Raw genomic sequence first — 25,157 nt, 5'->3', positions numbered from 1 at the left:
AGTGATGAGGCCAGGGAAGTTGAAAGGGCTGAGGCCCTCTTGTGGAGAAAATGTATATCAAGAGAATTCAACTTCTCACACAGTAAAAAAAGTAGTTATATATGGAAGTGATTGTTCTTTCAAATGTACAATGACCTATGGACAGGTAACTTCCAATCTTGATCTTAATGTTTGTGTGTGTGTTACTTTTTAAATAATTACATACCACTGAAACTGAATTAATTAAAACATGAGAGTAAGACATTCAGCATTTTAATTTTCACCTTGGTACAGCATGTCTGAAGATTTGAACAAGAATGTCCTCTCTAATGAGAGGAAGAGTTGCTGGTACCTCATGTTCCTCCATCAACCAACATAAGCCCCCACCTCATAATTGTTATTATTATCAACCTTGATAATCCTCTTAATGACATTTAGCCACACTGAACTGAGTGTAAAATGATCCACACACAGAGCAGAATGCTCTACTGGTCACTCTGAGAACAGGGGAAATATAGAGGACAAGTACATTAGAGTGTCTAGATTGAGAAACAGAATCGCGGATGTCGCTTCTTCACTATTGACGTTGAGACGGGTGTTTTGCGGGTATGATTTAATGAAGCTGCCAGTTGAGGACTTGTGAGGCGTCTGTTTCTCAAACTAGACACTCTAATGTACTTGTCCTCTTGCTCACTTGTGCACCGATGCCTCCCATTCCTCTTTCTATTCTGGTTAGTGCCAGTTTGCTCTGTTCTGTGAAGGGAGAAGTACACAGCGTTGTACGTGAACTTCAGTTTCTTGGCAATTTATCGCATGGAATAGCCTTCATTTCTCATAACAAGAATAGACTGACGAGTTTCAGAAGAAAGGTCTTTGTTTCTGGCCATTTTGAGCCTGTAATCGAACCCACAAATGCTGACACTCCAGATACTCAGCTAGTCTCAAGAAGATCAGTTTTATTGCTTCTTTAATAAGGACAACAGTTTTCAGCTGTGCTAACATAATTGCAAAAGGGTTTTATAATTGTCAATTAGCCTTTTAAAATGATCAACTTGGATTAGCTAACACAATGTGCTATTGGAACACAGGAGTGATGGTTGCTGATAATGGGCCTCTGTATGTCTATGTAGATATTCCATTTAAAAAATCTGCCGTTTCCAGCTACAATAGTCATTTACAAAATTAACAATGTCTACACTGTATTTCTGAACAAAAAAAAAAGAGCTTTCTTTCAAAAACAATGACATTTCTAAGTGACCCCAAACTTTTGAACGGTAGTGTAGGTAATGCATTGATCTACCATGAAACTTCAATTAACTCTCAAATAGGCACCTGTCCCTTTTAATAGCCGGGCAAAGGCATGTATTTCAGCAAATAAACACTTGTTTCAAATAAATGGATAGTTTACAAGGTTAACATGGACACAGCTCTGATATTCCCAAAGTCATGTGCATGCAAAATATATTTTTTATTCTGTCATCGTTGCTATCCATGGCACCACCAAAAAGAAAACCGGACATCACCGACCGGTACCGCTCTCCATGGTGCTTAAGTGCAAAAATCGGAGGTATTTGATTGACAGCCTATTCTTTGCAAGTCTGGTCTGCAATGGATGTGTTATTCTAATGTTTATACTGATCACAAACAGCATGGTAGTCTTTTCAACATTTTATTAAGAAATAGCTGAATGTGCGGGGGTACAGGTTAGTCGAGGTAATTTGTACATGTAGGTAGAGGTAAAGTGGGGGTACAGTGACTATACATAGATAATAAACAGCGAGTAGTAGCAGTGTCAAAACAAAGGGAGGGGATGGTCAATGAAAATAGTCCGGGTGGCCATTGATTCATTGTTCAGCAGTCTTATGGCTTGGGGATAGAAGCTGTTAAGGAGCCTTTTGGATGAAGACTTGGCGCTCCGGGTACCGCTTGTCGTATGGTAGGAAGGAGAACAGTCTATGGCTTGGGTGATTGGAGTCTTTGACCATTTTTTGTGCCTTCCTCTGACACCGCCTAGTATATAGGTCCTGGATGGCAGGAAGCTTGGCCCCAGTGATGTACTGGGCCGTACACATTACCCTCTGTAGCGCCTTACGGTCAGATGCCGAGCAATAGCCATACCAGGTGGTGATGCAACCGGTCATGCTCTCAATGATGCAACTGTAGAACTTTTTGAAGATCTGGGGACCCATGACAAGTCTTTTTATTCTCCTGAGTGGGATAAGGTGTTGTTGTGCTCTCTTCACGACTGTCTTGGTGTTTTTGGACCATGATAGTTTGTTGGTGATGTGGACACCAAGGAACTTGAAACTCTTGACCCGCTCCACTACAGCCCCGTCGATGTGAATGGGGGCGTGTTCGGGCCTCCTTTTCCTGTAGTCCACAATCAGCTGTTTTGTCTTGCTCACGTTGAGGGAGAGGTTGTTGTCCTGGCACCACACTGCCAGGTCTCTGACCTCCCCCCAATTGGCTGTATCATTGTTGTCAGTGATCAGGCTACCACTGTTGTGTCTTCAGCAAACTTAATGATGGTGTTGGAGTTGTGCCTGGCCATGCAGTTGTGGGTGAACAGGGAGTACAGGAGGGGACTAAGCACGCACCCCTAAGGGGCCCCCGTGTTGAGAATCAGTGTGGCAGATGTGTTGTTACCTACCCTTACCACCTGGGGGCGTCCCTTAAGAAAGTCCAGGATCCAGTTGCAGAGGGAGGTGTTTAGTCCCAGTGCCCATCGCTTAGTGATGAGCTTTGTGGGCACTTTGGTGTTAAACGCTGAGCTGTAGTCAATGAACAGCATTCTCACATAGGTGTTCCGTACAGGTGGGAAGGGCAGTGTGGAGTGCAGTAGAGATTGCATCATCTGTTGAGGCGGTATGCGAATTGCAGTGGGTCTAGGCTTTCAGGGATGATGGTGTTGATGTGAGCCATGACCTAATGATAGTGGCATCTAGTGGCTAAAAGGCCAGAGCTTTCAAAATGTAACATGTACTTTTGGTGTCAGGGAAAATGTATGGGAGTAAAAAGTACATACTTTCTTTAGAAATGCAGTGGAGTAAAAGTAAAAGTTGTCAAAAATATAAAATTGTAAGTTAATGTACAGATACCCCCAAAAATGACTTTAGTAGTTTACACCACTGGATATTCTGTTTTAATGCACAAAGGAACCTGTATCTGATAACATGGCCCTTTGGTGTGTGCAGTGGGAATTTTAGCATGTAAATCTTGGTGAGGCAAACTCAACAACAACAAAAATGTAGATGCATTCTATTAAAGACTGGGCTCCTGAGTGGCGCAGCTGTCTAAGGCACTGCATCTCAGTGCTAGGGGCATCATTACAGACCCTGGTTCAATTCCAGGCTGTATCACAACTGGCTGTGATTGGGAGTCCCATAGGGTGGTGCACAATTGGCCCAGCATAATCTGGGTTAGAGTTTGGCTGGGGTAAGCCAACATTGTAATGTGCTCACTTAAACATGAAGGTGGCGCGGCGGTTTTGTCATCGAAGTCTGGCATTCTATGGATTTATGGTGGGAACTCGGAAAAGAAACACACAGCCACTCCATTGAATAGCAGTCTACTGATACTGATTGCTTTGCACTGCTTGCAGTTAGCCACTGATTCCTTCCAAACGACTCATTGTTGAATTTGCCATTTCCAACTTGTTGTGTAATCTTTATGTCCAATGGCCGATGAGCACCGATACGTTTCATCTATAAATTTTCTTCATTATTTCTCTTCATATGACAAGGATTAAAAAGGATTTGACAGTAGATTGTCGACTTGTTTTATTATGATGACTGCTAGCTAAGACTTTGAAAGTAAGATGTTGACATGATCAGTCCAATCAAAGCTACTGTAGATATAACATGATTTGATGTCATTCTATCTGTGGCCAATGACATTGAGCCTTCTTGGATGGGCACTTCAAATATAACTCTATGGCAGAAAACAAGGGGCTAAAATGTTCGAGCTCTAACCTTAGACTTGGGGGTGACATACTGTCCCATGAATGACAGAAAACTGAGCTAATCATGTGCAAAGCTCTGCATTTTCTGCTGGCTTGCCCCACCACCACAGAAAGCACTGAGCTAGGCTGAAACACCTGCATTTTGGAGCTGCTTTACTCAAGAAAGCAAAACAGAGACCATGTTTTATTAACTCAATCCATTTTTTCTTGTTATATTGTTTGCAAACTGATATGTGACACGTATTAATGCCAAAATAACAAGCAAAACAGGCAAGCCCCCCAAAAATATAATTATTACTTTGTTAATTTACCTAAAAATGTGAGGTTCAAAACACCTTCCCTGAATGACGGCTCGCCACTGGGTGTGTGCTGTGTGGCACCTTACTTCTAGCTGGTTTACAGTAGTATGCATGTTCTGTGGAAACCAGAGGAAACGACATGGACCGAAGAACACTGTTAGAGGGAGGGGCTACAATTGGCCAACGCGTTTCCCCGCCCATTTAAAAGACATGAGCATGCGCAATTTCATAGAACTCGGACTTAAATCTTTTGCACAACTGTTCCTTTCTTCATACTGTCCGTGTCAATTCGCCGGCGTTTTCTTCCCGTAGGTTTCACACATTGTTTTTAACAGATCAAGAATTGGAAATGAGTGGAGATCATTCTCACAACGATAGCCAGGTAATATTTGGAATATTTTGCGGTGTCAGTTGTGTAGGATATTAAAACCGCTTGCTGTTTTATTTGCCTCAGCTACACTAACTTAGCTAGCTAACGTTAGCAAGTGACCTAGCTAGATAACTTGGCTAGCTAATCGCTGTGAACTGTATATAATTGGCTGCTACAAACGTGACAGTAATATTTACGTGTTGTCGTACTTTTTAATCCTGTTATGTGATTTTCACAATGTCGTTAACGTTATGTCCACACAATTGTAAACTAACTTTAGCTAACTAAGCTAATGCAGCTAATTGCTGTTGAAAGCCATATAAGACCAGTCACTGGCCAGCCATCACATCAGGGTTGCTAGATAGCTGACGGTAGGCTAGCTAGCTGTTAGACAAAGTTCAAAGTTAAATATCTAGCTAGAAAGCCATCAACTAAGATGCCTAATCAATCTTTGTTTTAAAATTTGCAGATCGACTCCGGCTCTCGGGTCAATGGTAAGTGTGATGTGTCAACCTGAAATGTCAATGATTTTTCTCCTTCGAATTCTGACCTGTCCGCAGTCTCCGCACAGTTAGCTAGCGATCTATTTTGCATTTTAATATGTGATCTTGCCTGTATGTACTTTGACTATTGCTAAATGAATGGCATCTTGAGGACATTTTTAAAGTTGTCTGAATCTATTTACTAGCTAGCTAGCATGTGCTAGTTCGCTAGCCAGACAGATAGTTTAGCAAAGGACAGAAATGGCGTCCAGAGACTAAGTCCTCTGCCTCACTCACAAGCGCCTATTGTTCAAATGGGTGGCTCTTTAATAGTTTTTAGACATTTTATAATCTCGATCTGAACATAGATTCCTAAAGACCTGGATGTGTTTTATTGGTTTGTCAAATTAGATTTTGTTGTTGGCCTTCGTAAAATGCCACATTCCGGGTCTGAAAGTAAGTGTTTGGGGGTTGAGGACTTAGTCTCTGCGCCATTTTCTTTTTTCTGACTGTAGAAAACATAGCTGAAGTGCAGATGGCGGTGATATGGAGGCGAAACACGCAGGAGCGTTTGGATCAGACATGATTCACAGTGCTGAAAGTAGTACAATCATCTGATAGCCCAATTTAGCTTAAACAGCATTCTGGTACAGTCTTACCTGAATTTATTATGGATAGCTACTGTTTCTTCATAAAAAGGCACTTTACTTTAGCTAGTTGTAAACCTATGAAGTATTTAACACCCTTGCCAGACTTCTTGTACAACATATTATAGCAGTACATATGTTACTACCATATGTCTGTTATATATTTTTTTTTCCGGACTGAATTCATTGATAGCTTTGTTGCCATGCCCTGACCCACATGGCTACTGAGATCTACCTAAAACAAGTAAAAACCCGGCAGTGGTATTTAACAAGTATGAATGACCTTTCGGGGGTTTTCACAAGCTACATGCTTCCCCTTGCCACTAAGTAAAAACCTTTTCTGAAAGGTTCTCTACCTGAACAATGTCAAACAAGTCATGTCAATACAAGCAAATGTATTTCCTATGAACAAGGGTTCCACTACTAGGCCTTGGGACATCATGGTTGGCTGCCACAACATCCTACAGCTTTTGACCGACCAAAAATCTTTCCCAATGAGTCTTAAGTGTCAGCTTCTATGTCCAGATAGAGAGTGGGTTTTGACATGCAAAGAAGCCATCGCTCTCAATTCGGATGTAAAGTTGTTAGAACAGTGCATTGACTCTATTTTCTAATGTGGCATGTCTCATAACAGCCTTTCCTGTTACATTACAGCCTTTTTTTTTTTACGTTTCTCAATCTACACGCTACCCAATAATGACAAAACGAAAACAGCTTTTTAGAAATTTTAGGGACGAGAAATTCAAAAAATTAGACATGATTTGGAAAGGCACGCCTGTCTAGAGAAGGTCCCGGAGTTGACAGTGCGTGTCAGAGCAAAAAACCATGCCATGAGGTCGAAGGCATTGTATGTAGAGCTCCGAGACAGGATTAGGTCGAGTCACAGATCTCGAAAAGGCTACAAAAACATGTAGGCAGTATTGAAGGTCCCCAATAAAACAATGGCCTTCATTCTTAAATGGAAGGAGTTTGGAACCACCAAGACTCTTCCTGGAGCTTGCCTCCTGGCCAAACTTAGCAATCGGGGAGAAAGGCCTTGGTCAGGGAGGTGACCAAGAATCTGATGGTCACTCTGAAAGAGGTCCTCTGTGGAGATGGTGGTTCGAAGGTTCTCCCATCTCTGCAATACCCCACCAATCAGGCCTTTGTGACCAAATGGAAGCCACTCCTCAGTAAAAGGCACATGACAGCCTGCTTTGAGTTTGCCAAAAGGCACCTAAAGACAGACCATGAGACAAGATTCTCTGGCACCATCCCTACGGTGAAGCATGGTGGTGGCAGCATGTCGTGGGAGTATTTTTTTTTTTTTGTGGCAGGGACTAGGAGACTAGTCAGGATCGTGGCAAATACGAACAGAGCAAAGTACAGAGCTCCTTGATGAATACCTGCTCAAGACCTCAGACTTGGGAAAAGGTTCACCTTCCAACAGGACAACCACCCTAAGCACACAGCCAAGACAACACAGGAGTGGCTTCGGGACAGGTCTCTGAATGTCCTTGGGTGGCCCAGCCAGAGCCCGGACTTGAACCCGATCGAATATCTCTGGAGAACCCTAAAATTAGCTGTGCAGCAACGTGACAGCTTGAGAGAATGGGAGAAACTCTCCAAATACAGGTGTGCCACACTTGTGACATCATACCCAGCAAGACTCTAGGCTATAATCGCTGCCTCAACAAAGTACTGGGTAAAACGTCCGACTACTTATGTAAATGTGATATTTTTTAATACAAATGTGGAGGAAGTCCAGGTCTAAATACTTTCCAAATGTAGATTCATTCCTTGATTTGCACTGATGTATTGCATTTAAGATCTACATGAAAAGCTGTAATGTACCCACATCCTATTACTAGATATTTGTAAACGGTGCAAGCCACTGCAAGTGCTTGCCCCAATACTGTGATAGAATTTGATCATTTTATAGCTTGTAAGAACTATAGCCTACATTCATTCTGCAATCCCTAACTATTTTTGCCTCTAGGGTAACTTTGTATCCTATTTGGTTGTAAATACAATATTGTTCTCATGATCTGACGATCAGAGATGTTTAGTTATTGGTGTCTGAACCAGGAGCTTGCTGTAGGGTATAGAACCTTGTTACTGAGTCACTTATTTTTAAGCCTCACACCTTTTCAAAACATGCCTTGATGGCAATACATGAAAGTAATTTAATGTATTAAGTTTCTTTGGCTGTCAGCTCGTTTGACTCAAGTGTCTGTCTGTCAACTAGAGAAGATTGGAATTAAGGATAATAAAATATGGACAAGCATTATCAGAGCGGCATAGACTAAGATACAGTAGAAGAGTATAGAATGCAGTATATACATATGAGATGAGTATTGAAGCTAGACTAGGCCTGTTAACTTGTCTTGCTCCCCTTTTTCTTCCATGTTGAAACTGTGTCCCAGTAAAAATGTACCTTAGCTGTCACTGTGCACTAGGAGGAGCTGTCTTACCATGTAAGGCATATCCTCTCCCACAGCACAAATTCATAACTTCATCTGCCCACAGTACTCCCAATCCTCAGTCTGACCTGAATTTGTGAAGGGAGTTCTATTGATAGTGTTTGGTCTGTCATAAGCAAAGGTACCTCAAGTTAACGGGATAAGATGGCCCTAATCCAAATGCTACCAGTACCAACCAGTCATTTTATTCCGGTTGACACATGCCCACACAATCTGACAGGCAGTATTCAGATTCCCACCTGGGTGGTGGATGAGGGCTCTGAGCTTAGTGGGATCGTGCCTATCTAGTCATGCATTCAGACATTACAACACTAGTATCTTCCCATGTCTTTTTATGCACTTGTGTATTTATTTTCTCACTCCGCCTGTTGGACTTTATTTTGAACTACCTGTTTAGTTTTCACCATGGAAATCTTGTCTGAACTTGTTTTGAGTGGTATCGTTTACCCGTTGTTCCTGGTGCGGTAGATGTCTTTTTGTTTAGTTTTGGCCTGCTTTCACCTGCCGGGTTTAGAGATGGGTTGGAGAAGGTGGGTATTTTTCCTTTGGCAATAGAGATCACCAGCTCGTAGTCCTAAAACCCGGAAATTACTTACCTCTGGTTTGTTCGGCCATTCATTTGGGGAAAATTAATGGGGGAAGGATATGGTTTGGGATAACCTCTGCTCTTATTTCAGGGTTTAACATGGGCTAGAGAGACCTTAGTCAAAGACCTTTATGAATTATGAAGCTTTTGTTGTTTTTTTAATTATACAAATGCTTCAAAATTCAGTGACATTTGGGGATTCTCATAAAACAAAACTAAGGTCTCCTAAGCCTGTAGCTTTTATCCCAAAACTCTGTTTATTTCCCCATATGCTTTATGTAATGAACCATAGTGGAGTTGGTGCCTACAAAAAGACACCATTGCTATTGCTCTCTATGGTCATCATTATTTAGCTATTTTTCTCTTTATATTTTGCAGATTCTCACAAGCATAAAGATAAGTACAAGGATAAAGAACACAAACACAAGGACCATAAGGAGCGTGAGAATTCAAAATATGGAAACAGGTATGAGTCACCACTCTTAAGCAGGGTTGCATAGGTAAATGAGTGTGTAGTAATGGAAGGGGAAACCTAGTGCGCTGGGGCAGTAATTTGACACCCAAACATTTGCTTTGACGAGCTCTTTAACGTTGGTGTTTGTATGGTCATGTGTCTAAGCAGGTTGTGCATGAATGAGCATAGGGCAAGAGTCACTTTTTGTTGCTCTAGTCTAGTAAATCCTAAACATTCTCTAGTTAGTCAATTTCCCTATTGGTATTTAGGTCTAGTAACTGATCCTGATGGAATGTTTTTGTAATCTGTCAAATTCCAGTGACCATAAGGAATTCTCTGAAAAGAAGCACGGGGAAAAGGAGAGAACTAAGCACAAAGATGGCAGCACAGACAGACATAGGGAAAAAGACAAGAGGAAGGAGGTGAGGGTGCTAATTGTCCCATAGAGATGGCTGCATTGCTACCATTTTGGTTTAGATGTGCCAATCAGTATGTCAATTTTTGTTTATTTTTTATCCAGTCTCACTTTCAGTGCAAACCGTAATTTATAGCGAATAATAATATGCATGTTTTAATTCTTCGTTTGTCATCTTGCAGATCAAGCCGAAGAAGGAAAAAGAGAATGGCTTTTCCAGGTACGTTTTTAGTTTGTATTGTACATTTCTGCTGTATACAATTGCTGGTTACATATCTGACTTCAAAATGCACAATGAAACTAAATGTTTGATTTCTATCACCAGCCCTCCTCGGATTAAGTCTGAGCTGAACAATGATGACGTCTACCACTCTCCCAAGTCCCTGAAGAGAGAGCGTGACCATGATGAGTAAGTAGATCTGGACTGACTTCTGTCAGCTGGCCCATTTTATTCCTTTGGCCCTGTTGTATTTGTACAATGAAGATTTTTAGTTTTAGTTGCCATGTTTTGACCAACCACATCTGGTTTGTCCTAATTATGTTGGGAAATCTAATGTTTGGTCATTGTTGGCTTTGCAAGAACTCCCCAGGTTCCTTTTGGTGTAGAGAAGACCAAGATCGTTGTTGAATCTACCATTGCATTCCGGCCTCATCATAAGGTGTTTTTTGTGTTTTTTTTCAGAACTGAATTCAAACCCAAAAAAATTAAACTTGAAAATGACAAAGTGGACAAGAAGGCAAAGAAGAGGAAACAAGATGAGGTATGGGAAATGTACAGATTAATATTGGCTCTATTTCAATGATTCCTTGAGAGAAAGACTCAAGTGTTTCTTCTGTTTATTGTAAAGGATATCAAGCCCAAAAAGACACAGAAAAACAAGAAAGGGGAAGTTGCTGATGGGAAAAAGAAAGCAAAGAAGGAGCCTGAGGAGAAGTGGAAGTGGTGCGTTTCATAGTTGCCCGCCAGCTGTGTTGCTACAGACTTGTTGTGAAGGCACACTGACTGAGTGGTGCTTTGTTATGGAATGCTCAAATATGGATGTTCTGTTTATCTTTGTTGGACAAAGTAATTTGTGCATCAATCATTTCCTTCTCACCAATCTACATTGTACCCGGTTGGACTACAGGTGGGAAGAGGAGAGGGCAACAGATGGTTCCAAATGGAGTTTTCTGGAACATAAAGGCCCAGTCATGGCAGCACCTTATGAACCTCTTCCCAGCAATGTCAGATTTTTCTATGATGGTAAGATTAATACTCAAGTGCTGCTAATTTTATGACACTTGGTCTATCTATGTGGTTAAGTTGCTCAGAGGAAATCGTGGGATTGGCTGATTTTAACAAGTCCATTGAAATCTATATAGGGAAGCAGATGAAGCTCAGCCCCGAAGCTGAGGAGGTAGCCACCTTCTTTGCCAAAATGCTGGACCATGAGTACACTACCAAGGACACCTTCCGGAAAAACTTCTTCAAAGATTGGAGAAAGGTAGGGGATGTTCAAGGCTGTATACTTTGGGTTTGCAAATGACCTGCTTATTAAAAATCTCATTGGTTTTAATTGTATAGTAATTCATGACTTGTCTAACTTCGTCCCCTCTCCTACAGGAAATGGCCTCTGAGGAGAAGTCTAAGATTACAGACCTGAAGAAGTGTAACTTCAATGAGATGGGGGAATACTTCAAGGCTCAGTCTGAGGCCAGAAAGGCCATGACTAAAGATGATAAACTGGTGAGCTAGAACAATACTTTATTTTTTAAACACGACTGTCTAATAGTTCTACCCAAGGTGGCAGAGAATGGTAATACATAGTATCTTCAGGCTGGTCCTGGGTGCTACTGACTGTACCAGATCTAACTGGTTTGACTCTGGTTCTCTGCTTATTGTAGAAAATCAAAGTGGAGAACGAGCGCCTCCTCCAGGAGTATGGCTTCTGCATCATGGATAACCACAAGGAGCGCATCGCTAACTTTCGCATTGAGCCCCCGGGTCTATTCCGTGGCCGAGGAGACCACCCCAAGATGGGCATGCTGAAGCGCCGCATCCGCCCTGAGGACATCATCATCAACTGCAGCAAGTGAGTGAGAGGGTCCTGGTTGCAGGTGGCAATATGAACATATTGATAGAAAGGGCTTTGTTTTCTACAAGTGTGTTCTGGATTACTGTGACACATGGACTACTTGTTTGGACCTGATTTGTGCATCTGAAGACTTGCTCTCACTCACCCACTTTGTCTCTCTTCCACAGGGGCTCCAAGCACCCCAAGTCTCCCCCTGGCACCAAATGGAAGGAGGTGCGTCATGACAACAAGGTGACCTGGCTGGTGTCGTGGACCGAGAACATTCAAGGTGCTATCAAGTACATCATGCTGAACCCCAGCTCCAGAATCAAGGTAAGTTGACTAGTAGTGGCATCTTCATTATGGCTCATAGTGGATGCAGAGATATCGGGGTACTTTAGTCGTTTAATATACTCTCACTTGAGATGCCAATGGCCAGGGCTTGACTGCAACCAAAACACTTGCATTTGCGTCTAGGGATGTGACAAATGGAAACATTTTAACGTTTAACCCTTTAGACCAAATAATTCTAGAATGCTGCTGTAGATTACTGAGAATTTAAGAACAAATTTTCTCACATTTCAAATAGGCATAACTTGTAAACTAGAGGTCGACTGATTAATCGGCATGACTGATTAGACTAACAGGCTGACCACCTGTTACGCGAGTGCAGCAAGGAGCCAAAGTAGGTTGCTAGCTAGCATTAAACTTATTAAAAAAAATCTTAACATAGTCACTAGTTAACTACACATGGTTGATATTACTAGTTTATCTAGCTAGTCCTGCGTTGCATATAATCAATGCGGTGCCTGTTAATTTATCATCGACTCACAGCCTACTTTGCCAAACGGGTGACGACTTAACAAAAGCACAATCGTAGCACAAATGTACCTAACCATAAACATCAATGCTTTTCTTAAAATCAATGCACAAGTATATATTAACCTGCATATTTAGTTAAAAGAAATTCATGTTAGCGGGCAATATTAACTAGGGAAATTGTGTCACTTCTCTTGCGTTCAGTGTAAGCCGAGTCAGGGTATATGCAGCAGTTTGGCCAGCCTGGCTCGTTGTGAACTGTGATGACATTTTCTTCCTAACAAAGACAGTAATTAATTTGCCTGAATTTTACATAATAATGACATTGGAGGTTGTGCAATGTAACAGTAATATTTAGACTTGGGGTTGCCACCCATTCAATAAAATACGTAACGGTTCCGTATTTCACTGAAAGAATAAACGTTTAGTCATTATTATAAATCGGCCAATAAATTGGTATGGGCTTTCTTTGGCCCTCCAATCGGTATCGGTGTTAAAATGATAATCTGTCGACCTCTATTGTAAAGTCATGTTTTTTAGCTAACTTTTAAAGAGTACATCTTTAATGACGCCACATGTCAATACGAATAACACTGTCTTCCATTGTCTAGACACTCACAAAACCACTGAGTATTTAAATTGTAAATTTGACTAAATGACTCAATGTACCAATTATAATATTATACTTAAATATTATTTACATAATACAATTATCCAATGTGGCCAAAGAACAATATTCAGAAAGTATTTCAAAACCCACACAAAGTAGGCTGATTGACAACGATTCTTACTTCTGTAACAATGCAAACAACTACTTCAATGTAGGTCACCTTTTCCAGATTTAGTACAGACCAGGCCTGACGATGTTGAAATAGTGGCCTACTTCACAATTCAGTGAAATGTAACAAGTATTAGATGGAGCCAGATGACGATACAAAACAACTGTTCAGAGACAAGATTTTGTAGTCCCAATTTCATATTTCAGTCACTTTTAGTGTTTGCATTTAGCCTACATGTCATGGAACTTCTGGAAGCACGCCCCCATCCTACAACGTGGCACAGAACACCCAGAGCACCCAGAGGAGGTTTCTACACATCTCACTCTTTGCCCTGTGTTCACACTGGATTAGAGGTCGAGTGATTTTTCAACGACGATACCGATTATTGGAGGACCCAAAAAGCCGATACCGATTAATTGGACAATTTTTTTAAACATTTATTTTATTTGTAATAATGACAATTACAACAATACTGAATGAACACTTATTTTAACTTAATATAATACATCAATAAAATCAATTTAGCCTCATAAATAATGAAACCTGTTCAATTTGGTTTAAATAATGCAAAAACAAAGTGTTGAAGAAAGTAAAAGTGCAGTATGTGCTATGTAAGAAAGCTAACGTTTTAGTTCCTTGCTCAGAACATATGAAAGCTGGTGGTTCCTTTTTAACATGAGTCTTCAATATTCCCAGGTAAGAAGTTGTAGTTATTATAGGACTATTTCCCTCTATACCACTTGTATATCATTAACCTTTGACTATTGGATGTTCTTATAGGCACTTTAGTATTGCCAGTGTAACAGTATAGCTTGAAGTCATAAACAGCGCAATGCTTGACACACAATGAAGAGCTGCTGGCAAAGCGCACACAAGTGCTGTTTGACTGTTTATGCGCCTGCTTCTGCCTACCACCGCTAAGTCAGATACTTAGATACTTGTATGCTCAGTCAGATTATATGCAACGCAGGACACTAGATAATATCTAGTAATATCATCAACCATGTGTAAATAACTAATGATTATGATTTTTTTAAACAAGTTTAACTAGCTAGCAACTTTGCCTGTTACGCGAATGCAGTAAGCCGTCTCCTTGTGGAGTGCAACGAGAGGCAGGTCGTTATTGCGTTGGACTAGTTAACTGTAAGGTTGCAAGATTGGATCCCCGAGCTGACAAGGTGAAAGAATCTGTTCTGCCCCTGAACGAGGCAGTTAACCCACCGTTCCTAGGCCGTCATTGAAAATAAGAATGTGTTCTTAACCGACTTGCCTAGTTAAATAAATAAAGATTTAAAAAATAATTGGTGTCCAAATATACCGATTTTCGATTGTTATGAAAACTTGAAATCGGCCCTAATTAATCGCTCGACCTCTACTCTGGATACACACCCCAAACACCCTTTCTTGCGCCCTTCAAACTTCACCTGCTTTCAAATTGAGTTACAACTCTGTACACACCCTGGTGCCAGTCTTGGCTCTCCTTTTCCTGCCACTGTAGCCATATCAAACTGAATGCACAAGCTGCATTTTGTAGGCCTTCAGGGACCGGCACCTGCGGCTTCTGGGAAGGGGCCTTTTCAGGGTCCCCCACAATGTATGCATTGTTGATCATCCCCAAAAACACAATTCCAATTTCTGCCTGTGCTTCAAACATTGTTTGCTCAAGATGGTCAACCTGGAGCCTCCCAGGTGGCAGAGTGGTCTAGGGCACTGCATCGCAGCGCTAGCTGTGCCACCAGAGACTCTGGGTTCACACCCGACTGTGACTGGGAGGTCTGTGGGGACGACGCACAATTGGCCTAGCGTTGTCCAGGTTAGGGAGGGTTTGGCCGGTAGGGATATCCTTGTCTCATCGCGCACCAGCGACTCCTGTGGCGAGCCGGGCGCAGTGCGCGCTAGCCAAGGTCGCCAGCTGCACGGTGTTTCCTCCTACACATTGGTGCGCTGGCTTCCAGGTTTGATGCCCACTGTGTTAAGAATCAGTGCGGTTGTGTTTCGGAGGACGCGTGACTTTCGACCTTCGTCTCTCCCGAGCCCGAACGGGAGTTGTAGCGATGAGACAAGATAGTAACTACCCCTACGAAAAAGGGGGTAAAATATAGTCAACCATTTCTTGTTGTAATCATTACAAGCTCGAACAGGTTCTTACCACCTTTTTTTTTTTAAACTCCAAAGCCACTGTCACTTTAGGTCCATACTGGGTGAATGGGGAGACTTCATCCTCTTGTTCCTCACTCCCTCTTCCTTGCTTCACTTCTCCCTCCTTGCGCCACATCTCTATCCCTCCCACCAATTATCTCTAACTCCCTGCCTTTTGCTGTTGAGCCCTGACTCTCCACATCACTTCCCTCACTTTCACTTAACTTGAGGAACAGAGGGAGAGGAGCAACAAATAGGATACAATTGTGGTCAGGAAGGTAATCTCTTGTCACACTCGCTCTTTCTTCCTTCCTTTTTCTCAACCATACTGTCCTTCCTAATAAGGGGTTTCCATAATAAATTGTGATAGTGACACTCCTCCCATTCTCCTCTCTCGCACACATCAACTCTTGCCTGACAGACTAACTACAGAGTTGACCAATGTTAGCTGATTAGTTATGAAACTGGGACCGTTTCCTAATGACTTGCATCAGTAGAAACGACACACTCAAACTGGACAATTCTCAATTTCTTCAAAGACCCAAACATGTACACAGTTGTGGCTGCTTTGTGTGATTGTCTCTACCTATTTGCCCTTTGTGCTGTTGTCTTTGCCCAATGTTTGTACCATGTTTTGGGCTGCTACCATGTTGTGTTGCTGCCTTGCTGGGTTGTCTTAAGTCTCTATGTAGTGTTGTCTCGTCATGTGTCCTATATTTTATTTTTAATCCCAGCCCCGTCCCCGCAGGAGGTCTTTTGGTAGGCCATCATTGTAAATAAGTGTGTTTTCTTAACTGACTTGCCTAGTTTAAAAAAGAGACCAAACAAGCAACTTGTTAGCTGGCTAATGTAAAAAAAAATAACCAACTCATGAACTCCACTGTGCTGACATCCACTACCCTAACATGAGTTAAACTGTCAGATAATAGGAAAACGAGGCAAAGTACAGCCTATGAATATCTGCACCAAGCAAACATGACAAATCATAACCTAAACCCAACTGATAACTGACTCTAGCCTTCATTTCGGTGGCTAGTTAACTGGTTCAAATCAAATTTTATTTGTCACATACACATGGTTAGCAGATGTTAATGCGAGTGTAGCGAAATGCTTGTGCTTCTAGTTCCGACAATGCAGTAATAACCAAGTAATCTAACTAACAATTCCAAAACTACTGTCTTATACACAGTGTAAGGGGATAAGAATATGTACATAAGGATATATGAATGAGTGATGGTACTGAGCAGCATAGGCAAGATGCAGTAGATGGTATCGAGTACAGTATATACACATATGAGTATGTAAACAAAGTGGCATAGTTAAAGTGGCTAGTGATACATGTATTACATAAGGATGCAGTAGATGATATAGAGTACAGTATATACGTATGCATATGAGATTAATAATGTAGGGTAAGTAACATTTATATAAGGTAGCATTGTTTAAAGTGGCTAGTGATATATTTTACATTTCCCATCAATTCCCATTATTAAAGTGGCTGGAGTTGAGTCAGTGTGTTGGCAGCAGCCACTCAATGTTAGTGATGGCTATTTAACAGTCTGATGGCCTTGAGAGAAGCTGTTTTTCAGTCTCTCGGTCCCAGCTTTGATGCACCTGTACTGACCTCTCCTTCTGGATGATAGCGGGGTGAACAGGCAGTGGCTCGGGTGGTTGTTGTCCTTGATGATCTTTATGGCCTTCCTGTAACATCGGGTGGTGTAGGTGTCCTGGAGGGCAGGTAGTTTGCCCCCGGTGATGCGTTGTGCAGACCTCACTACCCTCTGGAGAGCCTTACGGTTGAGGGCGGAGCAGTTGCCGTACCAGGCGGTGATACAGCCCGCCAGGATGCTCTCGATTGTGCATCTGTAGAAGTTTGAGTGCTTTTGGTGACAAGCCGAATTTCTTCAGCCACCTGAGGTTGAAGAGGCGCTGCTGCGCCTTCTTCACGATGCTCTCTGTGTGAGTGGACCAATTCAGTTTGTCTGTGATGTGTATGCCGAGGAACTTAACTTGCTACCCTCTCCACTACTGTTCCATCGATGTGGATAGGGGGGTGTTCCCTCTGCTGTTTCCTGAAGTCCACAATCATCTCCCATCAGCAAGAGCATTGAAGATGAAACGTGGCTGGGTCTTTCAGCATGACAATGATCCCAAACACACCGCCCGGGCAACGAAGGAGTGGCTTCGTAAGAAGCATTTCAAGGTCCTGGAGTGGCCTAGCCAGTCTCCAGATCTCAACCCCATAGAAAATCTACGGACATTGCAGGGAGTTGAAAGTCCGTGTTGCCCAGCAACAGCCCCAAAACATCACTGCTCTAGAGGAGATCTGCATGGAGGAATGGGCCAAAATACCAGCTACAGTGTGAAAACCTTGTGAAGACTTACAGAAAATGTTTGACCTCTGTCATTGCCAACAAAGGGTATATAACAAAGTATTGAGAAACTTTTATTGACCAAATACTTATTTTTCACCATAATTTGCAAATAAATTCATTAAACCTACAATGTGATTTTTCTGGAGGGAAAAAAAATCTCATTTTGTCTGTCATAGTTGAAGTGTACCTATGATACATTACAGGCCTCATCTTTTTAAGTGGGAAAATTTGCACAATTGGTGGCTGACTAAATACTTTTTTGCCCCACTGTACATTAATTTTGTCCCCCTACACCAAACGCGATCACGACACGCAGGTTAAAATATCAAAACAAACTCTGAACCAAATATGTTAATTTGGGGACAGGTCGAAAAGCATTAAACATTTTTGCCACTTTAGCTAGTTTTAGCTTGCACTTGCTAGCTAATTTGTCCTATTTATAATGGAATAACATGTATTCCTACATTTATTTTGCAGCGCACGAGACGTGAGCGGTGTGGTCAGCCTATTAGACTAGCATTTTGTTTATCGGTTTTCATTAACTCCCTAACATGCTGACCAGACTGGACACGTTGCGGGAGCGAGCATCACAAAATACATTTCGAAATCCATGTTCAATTATTGCACCCAACGAGCGTCTGCGATGCCAAAGGTGAAGATAGAACTCCTTTTTCTGACCCAGATTGCGCTGCAAGTCCTGCCTCTCCTCATTGGTTTATAGAAACAGGTACCCACATGGGTGATTAAAAGACGAACCGTTTTGCCGGTTGTCGTGGTAATACTATGAAAGTGTAGATGGATCACCATATAAATTCAAAGATAAATGCCTGGAAGGAGGAGAGATGACTAGAAACGATTCGGTTGGCTGTTTTTGTGTGGATTAATTGTCGGAGTAGAGGGCATTTCAGGTAAAATAACTTTTCGACCTGTCCCCAAATGAGTGTCATTGGTTCAATTTGTTTTGATATTTTAACCTGCGTGTGGTGATCGTGTTTGGTGTAGGGGGACAAAATACATTTATGCACGATGGCACACGTGTGCAGCCGGTTTGGGTTCAATGTAAGGGCGAGTTCCGTGCCCCCCAGTGAATCTAATAGCATAATCAAATCTGCAAAATAATCTGTTTAAGCAGTTCTTTTTTTTTGCATTAGATGAGTCTTCCATCGCATCCGCCTATGTCGCACTTCTTCATCTGCGATGAAAGCAACAGCGGCGTTGGTCAGACCATGTGACATCCCAAAAATCGGCCTAATCACAATTGTCTGTAGCGTCTGAACAGTTTGGCCTACAAACTATTATGACCCCTCTATAGAAAGATGACTCTCACAATGGTATTCTCAGTCTGTATTTTACTCATCTGAAGTCAGTACAGCTGATCAGCCAACTTCTGTCTAACATCCAAACATTTTGGCTACACCATAATATTCACCTCTGTGGAAAGGTGAATCTCACAGACACGTACATGTCGGTTGTTTTGCTCTGTGATGCCCACAGACTTGTCTGAAGGTACCTGTTGAAACATTTTATGGAAGTATATATGGACACTGCTTAGTGCCAAAAATAAGGGGTTAAATTATTTCTATTTTTTACAAATGCTTGTATCTCTGATACACTACATGGAACAGATCCACCCCAACATTTTTTGGGAAGTTCTTAAGTGTATGTTAATCAATGCATTTATGGACTAATAGTTTTAAGGCCAAACACATTTTCATCAAATCATATTTTTATATTGTTTTATACTTCTAGGTGCCTTAATTCCAAATCAAATAGCCAAATTGTCCTTGGTATGACTTTAAAACAATTCCATGGTTTTGGGTTTCACGGTGTGTCCCTAACCAGATGGCTAAGCATCATCTCTACCACCATTACTGTACCTCAATTCCAAAGTTTTAAAATTTCCTTAACTTTCTACAAGTATTGCCATACAGGACTTTACTGCTATCGCTTACCTTTCTCTGCCACTTTTCCGAAGTTAAAGACGATGACGTAATTGGTCTACTCCAAAATAATTGATTCCTCGGCTCCTTGCAAGTCGACTCCCTTTCCTGAGTGTCAAGAGTGTGTGTGTGTGTGAACTCAGCAAAAAAAACTCCCCTTTTTCAGGACCCCGTCTTTCAAAGATTATTTGTAAAAATCCAAATAACTTCCCAGATCTTCATTATAAAGGGTTTAGACACTGTTTCCCATGCTTGTTCAATGAACCATAACAACCTTTCCACAGGTGCATGTTCATTAAGACACTAACAGCTTACAGACAGTAGGCAATTAAGGTCAGTTATGAAAACTTAGGACACTAAAGAGGCCATTCTACTGACTCTGAAACACCAAGAAAGATGCCCAGGGTACATGCTCATCTGCGTGAACGTGCCTTAAGAATGCTGCAAGGAGGCATAAGGACTGCAGATGTGGCCAGGGCAATAAATTGCAATGTCCGTACTGTGAAACGCCTAAGCCAGCGCTACAGGGAGACTGGACAGATGGCTGAACATCCTCGGTGGCAGACCACGTGTAACACCCGCACAGGATCGGTACATCCGAACATCACACCTGCGGGACAGGTACGGGATGGCAACAATTGCCCGAGTTACACCAGGAATGCACAATCCCTCCAGTGTTCAGAATGTCCCCAATAGGCTGAGTGAGGCTGCACTGGGGGCTTGTAGGCCTGTTGTAAGGTTCTCACCAGACATCACCGGCAACGACGTTGCCGATATCGGCACACACCCACCATTGCTGGACCAGACAGGACTGGCAAGAAATTTTCTTCACTGTCGAGTTGCGGTTTTGTCTCACTAGGGGTGAAGGTCGGATTCGTGTTTATTGTCGAAGGAATGAGCGTTTCACCGAGGCCTGTACTTTGGAGCGGGATCGAGGTGGAGGGTCCGTCATGGTCTGGGGTATTGTGTCGCATCATCTGCCTGCAATGACATCAAGCTCAGTCCATCTCAACGCTGTGCGTTACAGGGAAGACATCCTTCTCATGTGGTACCCTTCCTGCAGGCTCATCTTGAAATGACCCTCCAGCATGACAATGCCACCACACAGAATGAGCAGTATGGCTTATTTCCTGCAAGACTGAAATGTCAGTGTTCTGCCATGGCAGTGCGCGAGCGGAGTGTGCCATTTGCGGTGAATAGATCTAAGTAGCCTGTATAGGCCTAACGCTGGAATGTGTTTTTGTTTTTTGCGTAGGACATTGCATTTACTGATGGCCATGTAGGCCAATTTGATTAATCAATCTAGCAACAATTCATGGTTTGTTGGTTCGCAGGGAGAAAAGGATTGGCAGAAGTATGAGACGGCCCGAAATCTGAAGAAGTGTGTGGAACGGCTGAGGAACCAGTACCGTGAGGACTGGAAGTCCAAGGAGATGAGAATCCGACAGAGAGCCGTGGCACTCTACTTCATCGACAAGGTTAGACTGCTGCTCTTCTCACTCACTCACACAGAGTTCCAAGTTTGGTTGTAACATGTTCCCTGTGGTGCTGTGCCCCAGTTGGCTCTGAGAGCAGGTAACGAGAAGGAGGAAGGAGAGTCGGCGGACACAGTGGGCTGCTGCTCCCTCAGGGTGGAACACATCAACCTGTACCCCGAGAAGGATGGCCAGGATTTTGTGGTAGAGTTTGACTTTCTGGGTAAAGACTCCATCCGCTACTACAACAAAGTCCCAGTGGAGAAGCGGGTAAGGCTTTTAGTTCAGAACATTTTCTGTCTTTTTTTCCCTGTAGTTGAACTACAATGGTTTCCAGATTCCTGTCCAGAGAATGCTTGCTCCCTGTTATTGTTACGAGTTGTAAATATTCTGTCCTTTTATTTAATTATTAGGTTTTCAAGAACCTGCAGCTGTTCATGGAGAACAAGCAGCCAGAGGATGACCTCTTTGACCGGCTCAATGTAAGAACGAAACAAGAATTTTGTGAGGAAGGACTTTTAATACACATTATTTGTGAATTGCATTGTATTTATTTGACGTCGCTGGAGTGTGAATGCACTAAGATGCGTGTGGGAATTGGATGTTGTCTCGTAATTCTGCCCCTCTTGTAATCTGTCATATTTTCTCATGGTTGTGTTCTCTCCATCTCTCCAGACCTCCATTCTGAACAAGCACCTCCAGGAGCTGATGGATGGTCTGACGGCCAAAGTGTTCCGTACCTACAACGCCTCCATCACCCTTCAGCAGCAGCTGAAGGAGCTCACCAGCCGTAAGTCATCAAGGCCGTGAGCATACCCGTGGCAGAGGGTCTGAGAATGCACAACCTGCCCAAAACACACTTTTTTTTGGTATGACCCGAGGTGGGACCTGCGAGCTTCATGGAAGACATGAGAGCTCTGGAATGTTGTAGATATGTGTGCAGATGGTCACTTGTAATACGGTGTAAAGTTTATAGCAACTGTTGGAACAATGTCAATTTTCTCCTCTACTTGTAGCTGATGAGAACCTTCCAGCCAAGATCCTATCGTACAACCGGGCCAACAGAGCCGTGGCCATTCTGTGTAACCATCAGAGGGCCCAACCCAAGACCTTTGAGAAGTCTATGCAGAACCTCCAGACTAAAGTGAGGCACTGGGGGGGAGGGACACGGCTATTCTAATGGCGCTTTGCCAAAGACTGGCTTTTGTTTAGGATGTTTGATTTGTTTTTAGGTGTTTGTCAGCTGGATGCATACTCTTCCCTTGGTTATTTTGGGAGTACTTGTCTCTGGAATATCAGTCTTATATGCACATAATAATAATCCAGTTGTACATGGCGTTTACTTCAAGATTGTTAACGTTGATGATAATTCTATCAGATTGATGCAAAGAAGGACCAGCTCTCGGACGCAAAGAGGGACGTGAAGAGCGCCAAGGCTGACCTCAAAGTACGGCGAGATGAGAAGTTCAAAAAGTAAGTATGAAGATATGATTGGCCTCAGGCATCCACGGGTACTTTTGTGCTGGAATGGAGATGTAGCCGGTTCCCTCCCTTGCTCCCCCAGAGCCGTGGAGACCAAGAAGAAGGCTGTGGAGAGGCTAGAGGAGCAGCTGATGAAGCTAGAGGTGCAGGCGACGGACCGCGAGGAGAACAAGCAGATCGCTCTAGGCACCTCCAAACTCAACTACTTGGACCCGCGTATCTCTGTGGCCTGGTGAGACACGACCGCAAACTTGTTGACAAACATGCACAACGTCTTACACTCACTGTTCTGCGAGTAAATGTTGACGCATGTGGCTGTGTCTTAGATTAGTTAAAAGTAGTGAGTTGAGGGGTTTGGTGTTGAGGGAGTGAACTCCTGCAGTGTTGATCGCTCTAATATCCTTCTGCCATCTTCCTAGGTGTAAGAAGTGGGGTATCCCTATCGAGAAGATCTACAACAAAACTCAGCGTGAGAAGTTTGCCTGGGCTATCGACATGGCGGAGGATGACTATGAATTTTAAATCCTGTTTGCGGTTTTAATTATGCGATTTGTATTTTATTTTATTGGATACTTGTTTTAATCTTAACTGATTACACCTGATGGCCAGCCTGACAAGGGAAAAGGTGTGCACTCAACAAGCATGGTGAGGAAGGACTGAGCAGGGGTCAGGATGTATAGGCCATTACAGATGGGAGGACGAGGTGGGATTGTCTTTGAAGGTCCGAGTCGATGGCTGAACTATACCCACACCCAAAGGTGAAACGGTAATCCCAATGATTGGATGAGAACCAGTGGATGAGCTTTTTTGCCTTTTTGGTTCTCTTCGTCTTCAGCCACATGCACGACCTGAAGATGTCTGAACTTTGAACTCTGGGGTCCTATCTACTGTATTCAACAAAAAAACGACTGCTTCGTGTATTCCATAGTTTTTTTTCTTTTTAATTTGGTCTGTATTTTTAGCCCTCCCATATTAATGGATTCTATATTTTAATAGAAGAGGAAAGGAAAATCATGAAATGAATTCCTTGTGTACACCCATGCGCCTTTTGAGAAAATGAAATGTGAGCTCTAGGTATGAGAGTTGTGGGGGGGGGGGGGACCATGAAAGTGTTTGGGTGAGTCCAGTTTAAAAACATCAATGTCGATTGTGTACCATGAATGAGAATGCTTTGACAAGCAAGGGGGGAAATGCTAAACCCATGTCAATATTTACCTAAGCAAAGCTGAATGTGAATCATTTGTTTTACAGTATCTATCAGGGACTTATTTTCAATGTGAACCTTTTTTTCATTTTTTTTTTTTTTTCTCCCCTTGTGTTGCCAGCATTCTCTGAATCTTTCTGCATAGCCCTGTCTCGCTCTGGTTTTAATTTAATAATTTCTGATTGTTTCCGAGAGGGGGAACAACTCCCTTATCTGTTACTTGAAAAAATAATATTTTAATGTATTTTAAGTTAATGGAAAATGTATTTTATTTTGTTAAAGGGTGTGAGGGATATCAACTTTGCCAAAAATGTTGTTACAATTTTAGGCAGTCATTTTTGTTTTGTTTAAAGACTGAGAACAAAGAACGTTAACAGGAGTTTCAATGTGAATTATCCATTCATTTTATTCCACTCATGTCTCAGAGGAAAGTTGGTGTTTGTAGCAGGTAACTGCCTTTTCTGTCATAGCCTCCAATCATGTTTTATGCTCATTGTATATTGAAAATAAAACTCCAACTCTACACACTGGGTCTATTTTGTGTTATTGTGACACTTGTTATTATTGTGGCTTTGCACCAAAGGGCTTTTGTTTTTTTTGTCTCAAACGTCCTTGACTTAAGTTGTATCCGTCACTATGTTCACCCTGCTGACAGTCACTTTTCAACATACATTTTTCATTTAGGTGTACTGTGGTAATGTTTCAAGAGGCTTCCTGTGTTCCCAGAACCCAGTGTAATAACAAGCTCTGTCTACCCTGAGAACAGGAGGCCCCAGGAAGCATCCCCACTGCCTGTTGATTTTGGACAAGTCGCTATAGGAGGGATCAGGCAGGGTTTGGCACAAGCCTGGCTGTCGTGTTTGGGTTTAACGCCATGAATCTATCAATTTCTTGACATCTTTAATTTGTAATGAATAGATTTAGCTTGCAAATTGAGCCTCTGACAGACTGTGTAGTGACCATGGCTAAATTGCGAGACCAGTTAAGTGCAGATGTCAAGCACCGTACAAGTGCCGTGTAAGTTTTAGTATAGCATAACATGAGTGCAGGTGTCTAAGATGGTCCATTTCCGATGGAGTGCTTCCCAGCTGGGATCCATTCAACATGAGCAGTAACTGGCTGACTGGACTGATGATGAACTTGGAAATCCTTTGTAGCCATTCTGACGCATGCTGTTCTTTGCATTATTCAATAAATGTCAAATCAGTGAGGCAAACCTCTGCCGATATTAGGAT

The 25,157-nt window shown here is 42.4% G+C and overlaps 1 protein-coding gene across 1 annotated transcript; it reads left to right on the top strand.

Moving 5' to 3' along the window:
* The first annotated feature begins 4,299 nt into the window (after nucleotides 1-4,299).
* On the top strand, nucleotides 4,300-24,449 carry LOC109890961 (DNA topoisomerase 1-like). The gene is made up of 21 exons (XM_020483148.2): nucleotides 4,300-4,621; nucleotides 5,079-5,103; nucleotides 9,165-9,252; nucleotides 9,560-9,662; nucleotides 9,838-9,875; nucleotides 9,981-10,064; nucleotides 10,338-10,416; nucleotides 10,504-10,598; nucleotides 10,783-10,898; nucleotides 11,018-11,139; nucleotides 11,259-11,381; nucleotides 11,540-11,727; nucleotides 11,898-12,042; nucleotides 21,096-21,239; nucleotides 21,321-21,506; nucleotides 21,650-21,718; nucleotides 21,912-22,026; nucleotides 22,253-22,380; nucleotides 22,615-22,709; nucleotides 22,801-22,950; nucleotides 23,138-24,449. Exons 1-21 carry the CDS (start codon nucleotides 4,589-4,591, stop codon nucleotides 23,238-23,240), a joined length of 2,229 nt encoding a protein of 742 aa, XP_020338737.1. The 5' UTR covers nucleotides 4,300-4,588; the 3' UTR covers nucleotides 23,241-24,449.
* Nucleotides 24,450-25,157: the final 708 nt, after the last annotated feature.

This window comes from Oncorhynchus kisutch, linkage group LG5 (genome assembly GCF_002021735.2).
Source record: "Oncorhynchus kisutch isolate 150728-3 linkage group LG5, Okis_V2, whole genome shotgun sequence".
NCBI lineage: Eukaryota > Metazoa > Chordata > Actinopteri > Salmoniformes > Salmonidae > Oncorhynchus > Oncorhynchus kisutch.
The sequence above is the reverse complement of the archived record's forward strand: the minus strand, read 5'-3'. Positions and strand labels throughout refer to the sequence as shown.

Excerpts from the sequence above, each read along its gene's own strand:
- LOC109890961 (XM_020483148.2), top strand. The coding sequence starts at position 4,589 with ATGAGTGGAGATCATTCTCACAACGATAGCCAG. Across the intron at positions 10,599-10,782 it reads CCTGAGGAGAAGTGGAAGTG|GTGGGAAGAGGAGAGGGCAA; the intron begins GTGCGTTTCATA and ends GTTGGACTACAG. Across the intron at positions 21,240-21,320 it reads CACTCTACTTCATCGACAAG|TTGGCTCTGAGAGCAGGTAA; the intron begins GTTAGACTGCTG and ends GCTGTGCCCCAG.